Consider the following 16,061-nt stretch of genomic DNA (forward strand, 5'->3'; position numbering starts at 1 on the left):
CCGGGCCCTATCTGCATGTGCCTGCGCCCGCCACGCCGCTGCTGTGAGATAATAAACCCTTGTCACCTCCTGCCTGGGCTCTGTCTCGTCCCTCACGCCCATCTGTCTCTCCCCAGCCCCGCTGCGTGCGTGTCCGGCCGTGGCTTGTGTCCCGTGGCCCGGGAGTGTTCCCGCTGGGATGGGGGAACAAGGTGTGGGGAGGTGAGGTCCTGGCTCACGCTGCTCCTCCTGGGGGCTGGTGGCTTCCCCGTGGTCACCGTGTCCCCGTGGGCTCTGTGTCACAGCCCTCCATAGTGGGGAGGGCTCCTCCTTGTCCTGCTCCCACAGGGATGAGTGTGGAGCCAGGAGACACCGAGTGAACCCCACTGCATGGCTTGGGTTACCCCCGGGGGTGGCCACTGCAGGGACACCCCAAAGAGTGGCCCCTGATGGCTGGAGAAGGGCTGACAGGTGCTGACGGCGCTGTGTCACAGCAGCCAGGCTGGTGGCAGCAGCTCTTGTCCCCCTGCCCTGCCACCGGAGCCCTGTCCCAGCCCCACAGGCCCTTCCCTGCCCAGGGGGACAGCAGGGTGGTTCTGGGGGTACCTGTCCTGCTCGGGGTCACCCTGCAAGCAGGACCAGTGACAGCCAGCATGGGGCTGGCATGGGGGGCTTTGCTGCACTGCTCTCCCTGGGGAAAATGGTTCCTTCGCGCCCTCCAGATCCTCCATGTCCCCCCAAACCCAGGGCAGGACAACAGGCCCTGTCCTGTGTGTCCTGCAGGGTGGCCCTGCAGATAGACAGGGTGGGGACAGCTCTGCAGCTGCCAGTGCCTCCTTATCTGGAGCCAGACACTCTGCCCCGGGGCAGCTCGGCTGCTGGCAGGGCTGTGGCACACGGGGGTCTCCTGTGGCACCTGGCGCTCCCCACACCAGCCCTGTGGTACCAGCCTGGGGACACTCAGGGCCCCTCTACCACTGTGGGGCAGGAGGAGGGCTGCCCTCCAGTACTGAGCAGGCAGCAGGGCTGGCAGGCACGATCCAGCACGGAGATAATCCCATGGGGATAAAATAGTCCTGTGGGGATAATCCCGTGGGACTCACCTGGAGCTGGCAGGGTTTGGGGGAACTCAGGGACACTCTGCCTGTGTCACTGTTCTCCGTGCTGGGCTGCCTGTGCCGCAGTTCGGGGAACACTACAGGCTCCAGGACACCTCTGGGTCACAAGAGGGACCAAAACAAGAGGCCCCTTGCAGTCCCCAAGTCCCCACAACCTCATGCCCCGGGACAGGCTCAGACCAGGGCTTCACCCTGTGCCCACTCCTGCCAGGGTTTGCCCAGGCTGGGGGGACTGTGGGCCACGCCGCCCCTGTTCCTGTCGCCCAGAGGTGACAGCAGGTCCAGGGACACCTTGTGTGGCAGGGCAGGGTCCCTGATAGCCGGAGGCTGCTGCTTATCGGGACCCGGCGCACACGGCCCCGGTCCCGCAGGGGATTATCGCCTGCCCCCAGCCCATTTCCAGGAATGCCAGCCTGTCCTGGCACAAACAACCCGGCACACTGGCACAGCACTGGCCGCAGGATGTGGCCCTGTGGGGACAGACAGGGCTAGGGGACACAAATGACTGGGGCCATGCACAGGCAGGTGACACTCATGGTCAGGGGGTGAAGCCATTTAGCAACATGAGTGGTCAGGGGACAAGGATGACCAGGGTCGTGCAATGAGGGGGCACAGCTGGAGGTCACATCCCTCCAGGGGACGCACATGGCCAGGGGAGCGTGTCCTTTGGGGGATACATCCCTCACAGAGTCACATCCCCCTGGGAGGGGGAGTGTATTTCCAGGGTGTCCCTAAAGGCAGGAGGGCAGATCCATTGTTTGAGGACACACTGCTAGGGATCATGTCCCTCAGGGGTGCAAATTTGGCCAGGGGCACAGCACTACAGAGATCACCTCCCCCAGGGGGACACGGGCTCCCTGCACCCACGTGTACCCTGTACCTGAGTGTAGGGTGACCCCCACTCCCTGATGTCCCTCCTGGGCCCCATCCCCACGGGCTGCCACCCTGCCCTGTCCAACACCACTGTCCAGCAACTGGGAACCAGTTTGCAGTGGGGAGCTCCCAGTCCAGGGTCCCCACAACTATGGAAAGGGATAATCCTGGTGACCACAGGAGGATGTGGCATTTGTGGGGCCACCCTGAAGGGGAAGACACAGGGGGTGGCTCCTTGCTCCACATCCCCGCATATCCCCACGGACAAAGCCAGGCTGGGTGGGGGGAGCTGCTTGGGGCGGTGCCCCCCTGGGCAGGAAAGGGTTAAGGGCCCCGTCCAGCTGTGCAGTGCAGATGTGAGATATGCAGATGAGGCAGAGCAGGTTTTATAAGGCGGGTGCAGACCCAGCACCCCACAAAGCCCCAGTGCCACCCCTATAGGTAGGTGCCACCACCTGGGGTGCTGCTGTTCTGCTCAGGGAGGGTGGGACTGGGAGAGACAAAGGTGGGGTTTGGGGAACCTCTGTCCTGCTCTGGGGTGGTGGATATGGGATGAAAGGAGGGGTTAGGGGGATGCTGTGGTGGGGAGGCGGTCGGGAGCCTTCAATCCCACTCTGGGGCAGCAGGACTGGGGGACAAAGAAGGGGTGGGGGGGGTGTTGGGGTTGAGGGGGTGATTGGGAACCTCTGCTCTTCTCCAGGGTGGTGGGAATGGGGTGACAAGGAGGAATTAGGGGGAATACCTGGGTAGGGAAGCCCCTGAGAACCTCTATCGTGCTCCGGGGTGGTGGAATTGGGAGGGATGAAGAGCAGATGGAGAGGTGCTGGGGTGGGGAGGCTTCCAGAAGGCTCCGGAGGCAACAAGAGCAGGGGGACAGGGCTGGGTGAGGGTGACACCGGGGTGGGAACGAGCTGTGCTCCCTAACCACGCTGTCCCCTGCAGGCTCTGCTCTCCTCTCCACGCTGTCCCGGGCAGGATATCATCGTATACTGTAAGTTGGCTATGAGACACTACAGTATAGATGATGTACTCCCCGGGCTGCACCGACCTCCTCCCGCCGCCACGCACCGGGACCACGGCCTGGGGCACCGGGGATGTGCGACACGGGCTGGGGAGGCTGTGGGATGGGGCATCGCGGGGTGCGAGGGGATCCGGACACAGCCAGGGACCCACGGCCGGCGGGGAAACCGTTACCATTACTGAGTTTAGTAATGGTAACGGTTCTGCCGACGGCCGGGCACGCGGCACGGCACGGAATGGCATGGGATGGACACAGTGATGGAGCCCTGGGGACGGGCACCGGACAATAAAGAGAGTTACAGAACCATGGCTCCGTCTCTCCTTCCTCACCACATCCCCTGGGGGGGTTCCAGGCCTGGTGGAACTGGGCAGCACTGGGACGTGCTCGGGGGCTCGGGGTGCTGGGGCTGGGGTGTGACAGGGAATTTCGGGTGCGTTCAGGCATAGAGGGGCACAGGGGTACAGGGGACACGGGAGTGCGCTGTGGGGTGTTGCAGGGAGCGCTGGGGAGAACTGGGAGGCGCTGGGGTGTGTTGGGGAGGGCTGGAAGAGCACTGAGGAGAATTCGGCGTAGTGTAGGGCGAGTACTGGGATGCACAGGGTTGTGTAGAAGAGGGGAACTGGGAGCACTGGGTCTCACTGGGGAGCACGGGGGGCTGTAATCACATGCAGGGGATGTGTTGTGGGGGGCACTGGGGCTCACTGGGCTGTGTGATGGGGAGCGCTGGGCGCACTGGGAGCGCTGGGCTGTGTGACAGGGAGCTCTAGGAGCACTGGAGGCACTGTGGGCAGCGGGGACAAGGGAACTGGGGACACTGGGGGCACTGGTGACATCGGGAGCACTGAGGGCACTGGCGGCACCGGGAACCCCGGGGGCCGCTGGCGACACCGGGGACCCGACGGCGCCACCACCTGCACCACACGGTGCGCCGGCAGGGGGCGCTCCCGCGTCCCCGCCCCGCCGGCCGCTCGTCCCTTTCCATCCCACAATTCCCCGCGGCACGGCGGCGCTCTGGCCCCGGCCCCGCGCTCTCTATGGCCCCGCGCTGTTGGCCAATGGCAGCGGGCACCGTTCGCCTTCCCGGCGTGCCCCACAGAGGGCTGGCATGGCGGCTCCCATGGCGGCTTCCATGGCCGCGGCCGCTGCCCGGGCCGCCGCTGCCGCCGCTGCGGGGCCGCTCCGGCTGGGAGCAGGTGCGCTGGGGCCGCGGGCCTACTATGGGGGCGGGAGGTGGCGGGTGGGTCAGGCCGAGAGGCCTTGTGGTGGGGTGAGCGCTGCCCGGGCGCTGCATGTGGAGGCAGGGGACAACGCGGTCTTGGTGTGCTTTAGGTACCTTCTGGGTATAATCGGTGTTTTCTTCTAGTTCGCCTCCCGGGGAGCCGCTGGAGCGGGAGCGGCTCGGCGCCGGGCAGGATCCCGAGTGCTCCCAGCCGCTGCAGCGGGAGCGGCTCGGCGCTGGGCCGGATCCTGAGTGCTCCCAGCCGCTGCAGCGGCAGCAGCTCGGCGCTGGGCAGCCTCCTGGGCATCCCCGCCGAGGCTCCGTCCGCCGCTCTGGGCCAGCACCCGCCGCCCGTGGCTGCCGACAAAGGTGAGTGGTGCCGGCTGCCGCCCCGCCCCAGGGCGATCCCGACCCGCGGCGGGCTTTGGCAGCATCCAAGCTGCTCCTTTCCCCGGCAGAGGAGCAGAAGCGCCTGTTGGAGAATCGGCCCAACCAGCCGCAGAACCCCAAGGTGCTGAGGATCGCCATCATCGGCGCTCCCAACGCCGGGAAATCCACGCTCTCCAACCAGCTCCTGGGCAGGAAGGTGAAGCTGGGGTGGAGCTCAGGCTGTTCCCTTGCTTTTTTGGGGTGTCCTGGCTGTGTGTAATGTGCTGAATTAATTCCCTGCAGGTTTTCCCGGTCTCCAGGAAGGTCCACACCACCCGCTGCAGGGCCCAGGGGGTGATCACACACGAGGACACGCAGCTGGTGAGTCCTGGAGACAAAGGGCAGGATTTGCTCATCTGTATCCCGTGGGATCACTTCTCATTGCACAAAGACAGGGTTCTACCCTGACCTCTCACTGCTGGCAAGCTTGAAACATTTGTTTTTTCCTTTCCTTAGATCATTCTGGACACACCTGGCCTCATTAATCCCTTAAAAGCCAAAAGGTACCACCACTGGTGTGGGGAGGTGGGGGTGTGTGCTGCCTGTCAAGAGTTGATAAAGCAGGAATGCGATTGTCACTGTGCAGAGCCTGTAAAATAGGAGTGAGACAAATGTGTATATTTAGCCTTATTTTGGTCTCCCAAGATTTTTTTGTTGTTGTGGTTGCAATTTCAGTAGCACACAGAGCTGTGATGTCCCTTGAGCCTTTTTGTGTTTGGTTCTGTGTATCTGCACATGACAAGAGATGTCACAGCCCCTAAAGCAGCTTTGTGGCAGCTGGAGTGAGGGAAAACACTGGTTTCCCTCTACTTTGAGGGGGAGGAACACAATTATAATGAAGTGTGTCTGGTTTACTCATTTTCATGTGTCTTTCAGGCATAATTTAGAGGAAGCCATGCTGAAAGACCCATGGGACAGCATGAAACATGCGGATTTAGGTGGGCTTTCAACTCTTTTTGGATCAAACCAAATCCTTTTCAGCCACACAAGTTCTCAGCTGTGGTATCTGGGTGTTTGCTGGAGGCACAGGCAGCCCAGGGAGTGTGAACAAGGAAGGAAGGGCAGAGAAAAGATCTGGAATATTGAGCTGAGGAGGGGATAAGAACTGCCTGGTGCCAAGGGGAGGCACTTTGGTTAATAATTGGGCTTGGATGCTGAGATTTAGCACGTGTGATGTCACTAGGGTGACATGGGTAAGCTGCATTTTAGCGCTTTGTCAATGAAATTCTTCTTTTTGTGCTCCTCCTGAGGAGGGGAGTGATCATAGACTCTAAAGCTGCAGGCGAATGTTCTGGAAAATGTTGATTCATCCTGCTTCCCACCCTCTTTCCTGGCAGTCCTGGTTCTGGTGGACGTGTCGGATCACTGGACACGGAACTCTCTGAGCAAGGAGGTGCTCAGGTGCCTCTCTCAGTTCCCCCACATCCCCAGTGTCCTGGTCCTGAACAAGGTAAATCCTGCTTGTTCTTCCTGCCTTCTTCAGGCACCACCCAGCATCAGCAGTGATGGGTTTTAGGTCCCTGGTGTGTTGAAGGACACAGGTTTCCCCCTCTGCTCCAGAATATTGAGGGGTGTGTGTGTACTTGTTGCATTCCCAAGCACCCCTGAAGCTGTACTGCTGTCTGGGGTTTAAATCCATCTGGGAAGAGGAGCCAGGTCGGTCAGGGAGAATCTCAGCAGAGCTGACAGGTTCTCAGTATATGTGCAAGCTGTGCTGGCACACTCTGGTTTGGCCTCTGGTCACAAAACCCTCCTGTCCTGCAGCAGCTGCTTCCCTGGGTGGTTTCCTCTGGCCCTCTGGCTCCTTCAGATCCGGGGTCCAGCTTTCCACTTCGTTTAGGATAAATCCTGACACCCCTCTCTCTCTTGACTTCAGGTGGATATACTAAAGAAGAAGTTTCTCCTGCTGGAAATAGCAACTGATCTGACAGAGGGAGTTGTAAATGGAAAGAAACTGGAAGTGAAATCTGCACTTAAACAGGATTCCAGATCTTCAGCAAAGCTTCCCCTTCGTATCACTCGGGCTTCTCCATCTGAAAGCAAGGTCCCAGGGTCTCCCTTTGAGCAGGAAAAGAATCAGGGCCAGGAAGGCTCTGGTTCAGACAAGAGCAGTGATGTTGGGGGTGCTGGCACAGGGGAAGCCCAAGGGCCAAAGGAGGATCTCAAAGATGTAAAAGGCTGGCCACACTTCCAGGAGATCTTCATGCTGGCAGCTCTCCGTGGGGAGGAGGTGGATACACTCAAGGTAACTCCAGTCTGAACTTGTGTCACACCTGGAGGCTGGGGTGGGACCCCAGCACTTCATACAGAGCCTCAGCTTCTGCTGCTGGCCTGGGATGGGGGAAAAGTGTCACGTGTCAACATGGGATGTGTCCCTGCTGCATCTCCAGAGATTTCTGTACAAAACTCTTACCTGGAGCTCTCCAAACAGCAGCTTGTTCACAAAAGTGAGCCCACCCACTGCTGTCTCTCAGCTCTGGGGCTTCTGTGGGCTTTTGTGACTGATACATGTGGCCCTAGGGAGGAGTTTCAGAGCTTCCCTTTCTCCTTTCCCTGCCCTGATGCCCGGCCAGCAGCAGTGCCCTCTCTGCGGGAGGAGCACAGGGGTGTTGGCACTGTGTGGCTGACACGTGGCAGCTGATGGGGGCTGCGTTGTGCCCGCAGAGGTACCTCCTGATGCAAGCCAAGCCAGGCCCTTGGGAATTCCACAGCGACGTCCTGACCAACCAGTCACCTCAAGAGATCTGTGATAATATCATCAGGGAGAAGGTCCTGGAGTACCTGCCCCTGGAAGTGCCTTATGGAGTGACTCAGGTGGGAAGTGTGCACAGGCAGACTTGGCCACGAGCTGTTTTATTGGGAATTTCGGGCTGTGTGATGAGAATCCCTTTGTTTGGATCTATGGGATCTGCCAGGCCCCGTGGGCGCCTCAGGTGTGCTCTGAGACCCTTTCTGTGTGTGAAGGGGCCACCCTTGTGTGCTGGTGTCTCCAGGGAAGTGGTGTTCGGGATTCCTGAGGATTTTCCAGAATTGCTGAGCGCTCGCTTGCTGTCGCAGGTGACGGAGATATGGGAGGAAGGAGAATGTGGGGAGCTCTTCATCGTGCAGAGCCTCCTGGTGCCAAGGGAGTCTCATAAAGTGAGTGAGGGAAGAAAGATGGGATGCTAGGGAGGGTGAAGGGAGGTTCCCTAAGTCCAACACGTGCATCCTTGCTGTGATCCCCTCTCCCTCTCTTTTGGGAAGAGCCGTGCACCCTATGCTGGCTGTTCAGCAGCAACTTGCACCTTCCCAAAGTTGCCTCATGGTTTAACGTTGGAATTTCCCTCATTGCTTCTGTGGTTACACGGTTCTCCTGGGCAGTGTAAGGGTGAGTTTGATGATGTTCTCTCTGGATTTTGACACAGAGGATGTTGATTGGAAGAGGAGGAAAGGTCATCAGCCGGATTGCTCGGGAGGCTGGCCAGGACCTGATGAACGCTTTCCTGTGTGACGTCTGCCTGAAGCTCAAGGTGGAGGTGAAGGGTTGAGCACTTGGTGTGTTTTAGCAACCTTTGAACTCTCTGATCATGTGGAGAAACCAGTCCTGGGGGTATCTTGGCACCTTTGTTCAATCCAGAAACAGAGGATGATGGAATCACTACAGTGAGCTGAAGTGGAATATATTATTCCTTGGGGGAACAACCCAAACTGAAATAAAATCTCCAGACCTGTGGCATCTGAACTGGGGACAGATACTGGAGAATCAGCTGCACCCATGATTCTGGTACTGTGTTTCCAGAGCTGCCACCCACTTTCTTTGGGCTGTGTCTCATGTCCTTGCTCTCAGGTGTTTGTACGTGGGAGTTCAGGAGCCTGCCTGGAGCAAACAGAGGGTCACAGTGAAGGCTTGTAATCTCTTCTGGAGGCTGAATCATGGTCACACAGGAGGACAAGGCCACCCCAGCCCATCTGGTGTTCTCATGCTGACTTTTCTCCGTGCACTGTTGAAGTTGGTGGGTGTAGGGAGTCAGTTTTAGGGGTTTGCTGGCAGCTGGAACATCTGTACTGCCCGACTGGCTGTTCTGTCATGCAAAACCAGCATGGACCCACTGTTTAGGAATTCGAGTCGTTTATTGCATCAGTTACTTCCAAGTCCTCACTCTTTGCACCAGGGTCACGGATAAAAAGACAGAAGCTGTTGCAGCTAAAGAAAACCCCAAAGTGGGAAGAGCAGCAGGATCTGCAGCTCAGGTGTAACAGAGCTCCTGGCACAGGAGGAACAGGGCTGGCTCTGCAGGGCCCTTGGCATGGTGGAGCCTAGCATGACACGTGTTGTATGCCTGGACCTGGTGTTTGGGGCTTGTTTGGTCTCTTTTGTCAGGTGTTTGGAGCACTGGGCACCTTCCTGCCAGAAGTCCAGGTAAATCTCCATGTGCAGTTACAAATTAACATCCCTGAAGGAAGAAAACCCCAGCAGTGAAGAGATTGGGAAGGGTCTGGAACCCAAACTTGCTCAGCCCCTTGTCCCCCTCTGGTGCACTGTGAAAGAGATGTTTTACCCTTCTGCTGAAGAATTCTGTCTGGAATGTGAGATCAGCTGAAAACTGAGTTGGGAAACTTCCATGGAGTGTCTTTCCTCATTTCCCAGGAGCAGGGGGTGCTGTGGTCCCTTGAATGCTGCTGTCCAACTTTTGTGTTTCCCTTGCAATAAAATGAGGTCCCAGCACAAGTGATTGTTCTCTTCTTCATTCCCCCCTGGCAGCCTGACCTCACAGCCACCACTTTGCCTCTGTTTTATTCCAGCTCAAACCAGGGCACTTTCATGTCATTCCTCCTTCCCAGCTGAGCTTAGATCCCCTTTCCTGAGCTGTGACTTCTGAAGGTTGCACCTTGCGGGGGGTAAAGCTGGGTAAGGAGGGTTGGAGGAGTCTCGCAGGATGGGGTACAAGGGGAAGCTGTGTACCCGCCATGTCCCTCCCGCATGCCCCCATGTCCCTCAGTCTGTCCCCGCCGTGTCCCTCCCTCATGCCCCCCATGTCCCTCAGTGTGTCCCCGCCGTGTCCCTCCCTCATGCCCCCCATGTCCCTCAGTGTGTCCCCACCGTGTCCCTCCCTCATGCCCCCCAATATCCCCCCCATGTCCCTCAGTGTGTCCCCGCCGTGTCCCTCCCTCATGCCCCCCATGTCCCTCAGTGTGTCCCTCCCTCATGCCCCCCAATATCCCCCCCATGTCCCTCAGTGTGTCCCCGCCGTGTCCCTCCCTCATGCCCCCCAGTGTCCCCGCCGTGTCCCCCCCATCCCCGCTGTTCTCTGCCCTACCCCCGGTTACCGGCAGGGGGCGGGGCGGCGCTGCCCCCCCCATTCCCCCCCGTCTCTCTCCTCCCTCGCTCCCGTGGCCGCGGGGCCGCGCGTGCGCGGGGCGGGGCGGGCGGCGCGCGGGCCGCGCGTGCGCGGGGGCGGCTGCGCAGCCAGCACGGCCGGGGCGGGCGGCGGCGGCGGCGGCGGGGCCGGGCGGGCACAGCGGCGGCGGCGCCATGAGGCCCGGGCAGGGGCACCGAGAGTAAGTGCGGCACACGGCGGGAGCGAGGGCGCGGCCTCACCGTCACCTCCTCCTCCTCATCATCATCCTCTTACTCTCCTTCACAACGCGGCGGGACCGCCGTGGTTCATACCCCCCCCCCCCCACCATTGTCCTTCCCGGGTGTCCCCTCCCCTCCGCCCGTTGAGGCATCGCCGGTGTGGAGACCCGCCCCCTGTCGCGACACCCGCCGCCTGTCGCGACCATGGCTCCCATCCCGCCTCCCCGGGGTCTCCCCCGCTCAGCGCGGAGCTCCCAGCCCCCCCGGTAGCCCCGGCGCCCTCGTTACCTGCCCCTGGGTACCGCGCACACGGCCCGGGATCGCGATAGTGCGTCAGCCGTCGCGACAGAAGTGCCGTCAGGGGGAAGGGGGGATTGCGGTCGCAGTGCGAGCACATCCTTTGTGTGATTCTTTCCCAAGTAAAGTGTCTTTTTGCAAGAGGCTCGCAAGAGGCTGGCTTGGGCTGGAAGGGACCTCAAAGCCCATCTTTCCCACGGGCAGGGAACAGGTATCGTCAGTAAATCATCCGTCGTCTTTATTCCCTACCAACCAATTTTCAAGTGTCTGGAGAAGAAGAAGAAGAAGAAAACTGCAGAGCTGGACTCCAGTTCTCAGTCCACTCGTGCAGCAAAGTACTGAGGTGGTTTCGGTTCTGCACCGTGTGAACCTCCCCGAACAACACCTGCGAGGGCTCACCTGTGTCTCTCACCCTCCCTTGGTAGCACTAGCTGCAAGTTTAGGATTAATCACTGGTTTGATTAGTTCAACCAGAATTTGTTCTACTCACTTCTTGCTACAGTCCTTAATTTTTTCCGTAGTCACGTTCTCAAGAAAATATAAGTTTTTCTGCAAAACTTTTTGCAGCAATACTTTCTTCCTCTTTATTGCACAAGCCCGGTTCTTTGTTGCTCCGGTTGCTGCGAGAGAGGAGGGAGCTGGGAGCTCTCAGGAGATGAGGTTGAGTTCCTAAGTGATGTCATTTGTGCTGGAGCAACGGTGGTGACTTTGTGATGGAATAAATCCTCCTGGATGTGTTGGGGCTTTGTGATTGTGTGTCTGTGTGTGTGCGCTGTGGAAACTTCGTCTGATTCAGCAGCCAGCTGAGAAAATTCTCTGCTCCATAGGCAGTGAGGGAGTAGGGTGATGAGAGTTGTGTTTTCTTTTCAGCCTGTTTATTTCTGATCAGAGCTTTTTGAGAATTTGAACTCGTTAGAGTCTGTTCATTTTAGTGGGTGCATAAAGCACTGGGGAAAGGTGATGTTCAAGGGTCTTGCAGGTGTTAGAGGTGGAGAGAGCAGCGTTTTGCAGCAGAGTGAAGGATTCAGGGAGAGCTTTTAGGTGGGTCTGGTGTCCTGTAAAGCCAGTCCAGAGGGTCTGGAAACTTGGGAGAGGAAAAGCAGTGATAACAGAAAGCAAACTTAAAAGCAAATGCACTCAGTATTAATTTTCAGCAGAGGAAAGTTTGGATCAAAAGCAAGTAAGAGTCAGAGGGTAAGGTTTGCAATTAACACAGAATCTAAGCTTTCATAAATAAATGCTTCCATAAAGGAAAGGCTGTTTATTTTCTAAATGGTATTTACACTGGGTAGAATTTCTGAGGTGAAGAAATGAGAATTACCCCTTGTCTGGAGGAGCACAGGTCGAGCAGGAGCTGGAAGAGGAGTTGATGAATTGGCTGTAATTCACAGGCATCGCTTCAAATATTTTCAATATTTCTCAACTATTTTAAGAAGCTGTATTGAATTCCAGCCCAACCAGCCTGATAGTCTGGAGAGAGGAAGGATGCGTATTGCTGGAGCAAGAATTAAGCAAAAATAGATAAATCTGACATAATGGATGACAAGGGAAAGCTGATTGCTGAAAGATGCTGGCATGCTCTGTTTTTGCATGCTTGGCATATATTCTGTTGCGTTACATGGCTTTTGAAGTGTAGAAAAAAAAGGAAAGAAATCTCATTTTGTGCTGAGATAAAAGAAAAGGCAGGTGCTTAAATTCTGTTAAGGATCAGCTTTGATACTGACATGAAGTAGTGACCTCACTTGCATATACCCCCCTGTCATTTTGTGAACTTCTCAATTGAATAAATAATTCACTTAGCACCAAATAAATGCCATTTAATAAGATGGTATTTTTGATCCCCCTTTCACTTCACATTGCAAACAGTTTCACACTTTTTCAGCTTGAGCACAGCCTGGGGTGCTATTTCTGTTAATAACATTAAAAATATGTTGGAGAATGTCCACATAGTATTGTCTTTTCTCCAAATGTGAAATTAGGGAACCGTTGTGTTCTCTGCAGCTTGGATATTTGCCTTCATTTAAGCCTTATTTGTATTTGTTTCAAGTTGTCCTCTGATAGATAAGCTTTTATATCTATGCTTGCTTCTGGGAACTGTTACCAGATCAAGAGGAGAAGTAAGGATTTTCGTCAAGGACTGAAGTATCTCTGTTTCCCAGAAGCTCAGACAATGTGCAGGAGCCTCAGCTTGTGTCCTCTGCTGCACTTGCAGAAATGCCTGGATGTGGGATAGAAACTTTTATCAGTGTTTCCGGTGCAGTGTTTTACTTTTTCACACTGGTTTGTCCATTCATTTTTACTTTTCTTCACTTTTGATCACGACTTGTTACTGGCCAGCACACGGAGATGGAGAGAGGAAGAAGCAGAAAATTATGCCCTGGCTGGCTCCACCCAAAACCCTCCATCACCAAAACATTTTATATCCTATATATTCCTGGCCCACTCATCTTCAGTGAGGAGAGTCACAGATCTATGAAGTGGGAGGTAAAGTAACTTGCAGGATTCTGGGCTTGATGGAGTTGCTAAATACACCACCAAGAACATAACCTGATTTGTTTGAGTTGTTTAACAGATGATCAGCACTTTTAAATAATTGCTTTAAGAACATGTAGTTCACTGAAATGCTACACCCAGCAGGTGAGTAACAGGTCACACTGTTGTGTAGTAGTGCACCGTATCCAGGGCCTGCTGACTCTTCAGACGCTGCTTTTGGGGTAAGATGCCCCTGAGGATGAGTGAAGGTTTCACAATTTTCTGCGCCTGTAATGAGCCTGTCACCCCACCCTTTCTGATTTTCAGCATTTGAAATGTTTAAACAATTTTAAACGTTCTCAAACTAGCAAGTGAAGTGAGTAATTGAATTTTTTTATTCCTTGTGTGGTATGCCACATTCCAATTTTCCCATTGTATTTTGTGACTTGTGTTAAAATCTTCACCACACAGATCTTGGAGCGATTTTTTCTTTTAATTGCAGATCGTTACTTTGACTGCAAATGCTAAAATGAGTTTGTCACGTTATTAATCTTTCTACTTAAAAAAAAAAAAAAAAAAAAAAAAAAAAAAGCTTTCCAAATACTGATTGAGGAACAGAGCTCCTGAGCAGGCAGTTCTCCTGGCTGACATCCAGAAAAGTTGTTCTGAACTTTACCCAAAGATATTTTTCCAAGGAGTTGTAATCTTTCAAAAGCTGGTTTTACTGTCCAAGCAGGGCATAGCTTGGCCTGCACCTGGAGCTGACAGAGACCTCTGTGTTCTTCTGCTGCTGGTTTCTATGTTTTTAGTAATTTGATTTAAATGAACACTTTAAAAACCCAGCAGCTGTAGCTCATGGCGGATCCAACCTCATAGATCCTACAGGTCCCTTTTCCTTATTTCAGCACATTCTGTCTGGGTGTCTCCATGCCTCCCCACTCATTTTGTATTTGTTCTGTTGTTGCTATAATTATTCCCCCATTGTGCTTAAGAGTTAAGCTTTGTTTATGTATTCCCATTGCTTAACTTGTTTATGCTGTGTGTGAAGATTACTCCCAAGTTTTCAGGGTTTATGAGGAAAATGGTGATATTTCATTCTTGGAATAATTTCTCAGGGATGTAGTTTGGCTGCAGCGTGGATTTGGTAGGGAATAGTGGGGGCGTAGCGCTTGGGGATGAAAACTGGGAAAGATTTTTCATGTGAATTCCCAAGTCCCGTGCAGGGATTCTGGAGTGCTTGGAATGCGTGGAGCACTGGGTTGCTGATGTATTTCGAGATAACTGAGCTGTTCCAGGCTTTTAAATAGATGCATTGATGGGTGTGCTAGGGGGAAATGTTTGAGAAAACAGGTTCTGTGTAGATGCAACGTTTCTGAGACAAACCTTTCAGTACAATTCTGCTGAATTAGGTGGCAGATCCTGCCTGCAGCAGGTGTGGGTCCTGTAGGATCGTCGGTGGGCAACGAGTGCTAACATTTCATTTCTTACGGTGTCTGTAGTAAAGGTGATGTAGAAGAGGTGAACCATGAAAGTGCAGCTATTTTTAGTATTAAAGGGGGAAAAAAAAGCAGTCAGAGAATGATCTACTAAGTGATACATTGCTGACGTCTGTAGTGCAGCCAACCCAATTAAGGTGCCGTATATTGTTTCCAGCAGGATTCTGATTGTTTCTAATTCGGGAAGCACGCGAGAGCAAGTGGAAATAGGTGAAACGCCGTGCTCTGCTCTTCAGAGTGGATCTAGCATCCAGTTGTTCCGTCATTTCCCTCCTCATACTGGGACAATCTCCCTGGCCTGGCTAAGGTGGGAGCCACACATGTGAAAAAAATACTCCTATGTATTTTTATTGGTAAAATAACCCATAAGTCAGTGTTGAGCGCTGTGGATTCCTTTCTCATTTCCTGGCCCCAGCATATCCTTTGCTGCATCCTGCTGTCCCTGTCCTTGCCTTCATGTTAAACTTGGAGTGTGCATGTTGGAGGATGTGTGTCTCACAGTCCTGCCCTTTCCTGTGGCTGTCCCTTGCCACTCATTTTGTTCCTCTCCCTAGGCAGTTGCTGCATGGAAAACACTTTGAAAAATATCTTAAGGTGACTGTCTTGAGCCAGTGCCACATATATCTATGTATATATGTATAGATATAGTTTAAATTCTGTTGGAAGGAAATCTTTGTATGAACCTTTTTCAAAAAATTATGCAGATGCTCCCACTCTACAAAGTAAACTTCCTCCTCTGCTTATCTTTTTTTACACCTGGAATGAAAAACAGCTTGTCTTCTTAACATCTGGAGAGGGGAGCCCTTCATGCCTACTTTATATTCTTTTATGCAGCATTGTTCTTTGTTCATCCTTCTCTTCTGGCAGTGGTTTTCTTAATTTGTTTTCTTCTAAGCTGAAGGAATGTCATGTGCTTTGATTTTGTTGTGGACAGGGAAAATTAGGGATTTGCTCGCCCCTCCCTTCCAGCACATCAGTGTGTTCTGATTCTGGGTTGGTTTTTGTTTTCTTCAGCTACAGCAAAGCCCTCAGCTTTTGCCTCAAATGGGTGGCGTGTTCCTGGGGCTGGTAATTCGTGCATCCCTTGACTTTAAATTGTTCACAGCTCTGCTGAGCATTTGTGAATGAGCGTGGAGGAAAATCAATATATGAAGAAGCCAGAGCAGGGGAGGGAAAACAGCTCTTCCAACACCTTTTCCTGGTCACACCATTGCCTGATTTAGTTTTTGTGTGTGTGAACTCTTTAGTGTTTAAATTTAGAAATGGATTGTTTTGGAACAAGTCACTTTTAAGATCGTTTCCAGGAGATTCGTGTGTAATTTAATCCCATTCAGGTTTGCTGCTCTCTGATCTGCTTGTTCTGCAAGACTTGAGGTTCTCTATTTCTCTGTGCCTCTCCCACTGTATTCTACAAATCTATTCGGGTTTTTTTTCCAGTCAAAACGGCAGCAGCATTTGTGAATCTTTTTATACCTTTTCTATTCCCTGTTTCTATTCACTGACAGGGTGGTGTTTCTTATAATAGCCAGGAGGTTTTAAAAATGTAACTTCAGTGTCTCTGAAGGATCTCATTAGTGATTATTATTCAAATACTCGAGAA

The 16,061-nt window shown here is 54.0% G+C and overlaps 2 protein-coding genes across 4 annotated transcripts in view; both read left to right on the forward strand.

Moving 5' to 3' along the window:
• Positions 1-4,096: 4,096 nt before the first annotated feature.
• On the forward strand, positions 4,097-9,347 carry ERAL1 (Era like 12S mitochondrial rRNA chaperone 1). Its single transcript, XM_040082245.1, has 11 exons — positions 4,097-4,184; positions 4,355-4,579; positions 4,669-4,796; positions 4,883-4,960; positions 5,096-5,142; positions 5,516-5,577; positions 5,977-6,089; positions 6,516-6,884; positions 7,304-7,453; positions 7,697-7,777; positions 8,044-9,347. Exons 1-11 carry the CDS (start codon positions 4,097-4,099, stop codon positions 8,164-8,166), a joined length of 1,464 nt encoding a protein of 487 aa, XP_039938179.1. The 3' UTR covers positions 8,167-9,347.
• A 769-nt stretch (positions 9,348-10,116) lies between these two features.
• Positions 10,117-16,061, forward strand: part of FAM222B (family with sequence similarity 222 member B) — a 36,375-nt gene continuing 30,430 nt past the window's right edge. The window contains exon 1 of one of the 3 annotated variants that reach the window (XM_040082704.2): positions 10,117-10,177. The gene's annotated coding sequence lies outside the window, so the exon portion shown is untranslated. Of the gene's footprint in view, positions 10,178-14,749; positions 14,769-16,061 lie in introns of those variants that run through there. The other 2 variants (XM_040082702.1, XM_040082703.1) reach the window with 2 other exon arrangements.

The sequence above is a fragment of the Hirundo rustica genome, chromosome 19, assembly GCF_015227805.2.
Source record: "Hirundo rustica isolate bHirRus1 chromosome 19, bHirRus1.pri.v3, whole genome shotgun sequence".
NCBI lineage: Eukaryota > Metazoa > Chordata > Aves > Passeriformes > Hirundinidae > Hirundo > Hirundo rustica.

Coding starts and splice junctions, on each gene's coding strand:
- ERAL1 (XM_040082245.1), top strand. CDS start 4,097: ATGGCGGCTCCCATGGCGGCTTCCATGGCCGCGGCCGCTGCCCGGGCC. Junction 4,797..4,882: donor ACCAGCTCCTGGGCAGGAAG/GTGAAGCTGGGG, acceptor AATTCCCTGCAG/GTTTTCCCGGTCTCCAGGAA. Junction 5,143..5,515: donor AATCCCTTAAAAGCCAAAAG/GTACCACCACTG, acceptor TGTGTCTTTCAG/GCATAATTTAGAGGAAGCCA.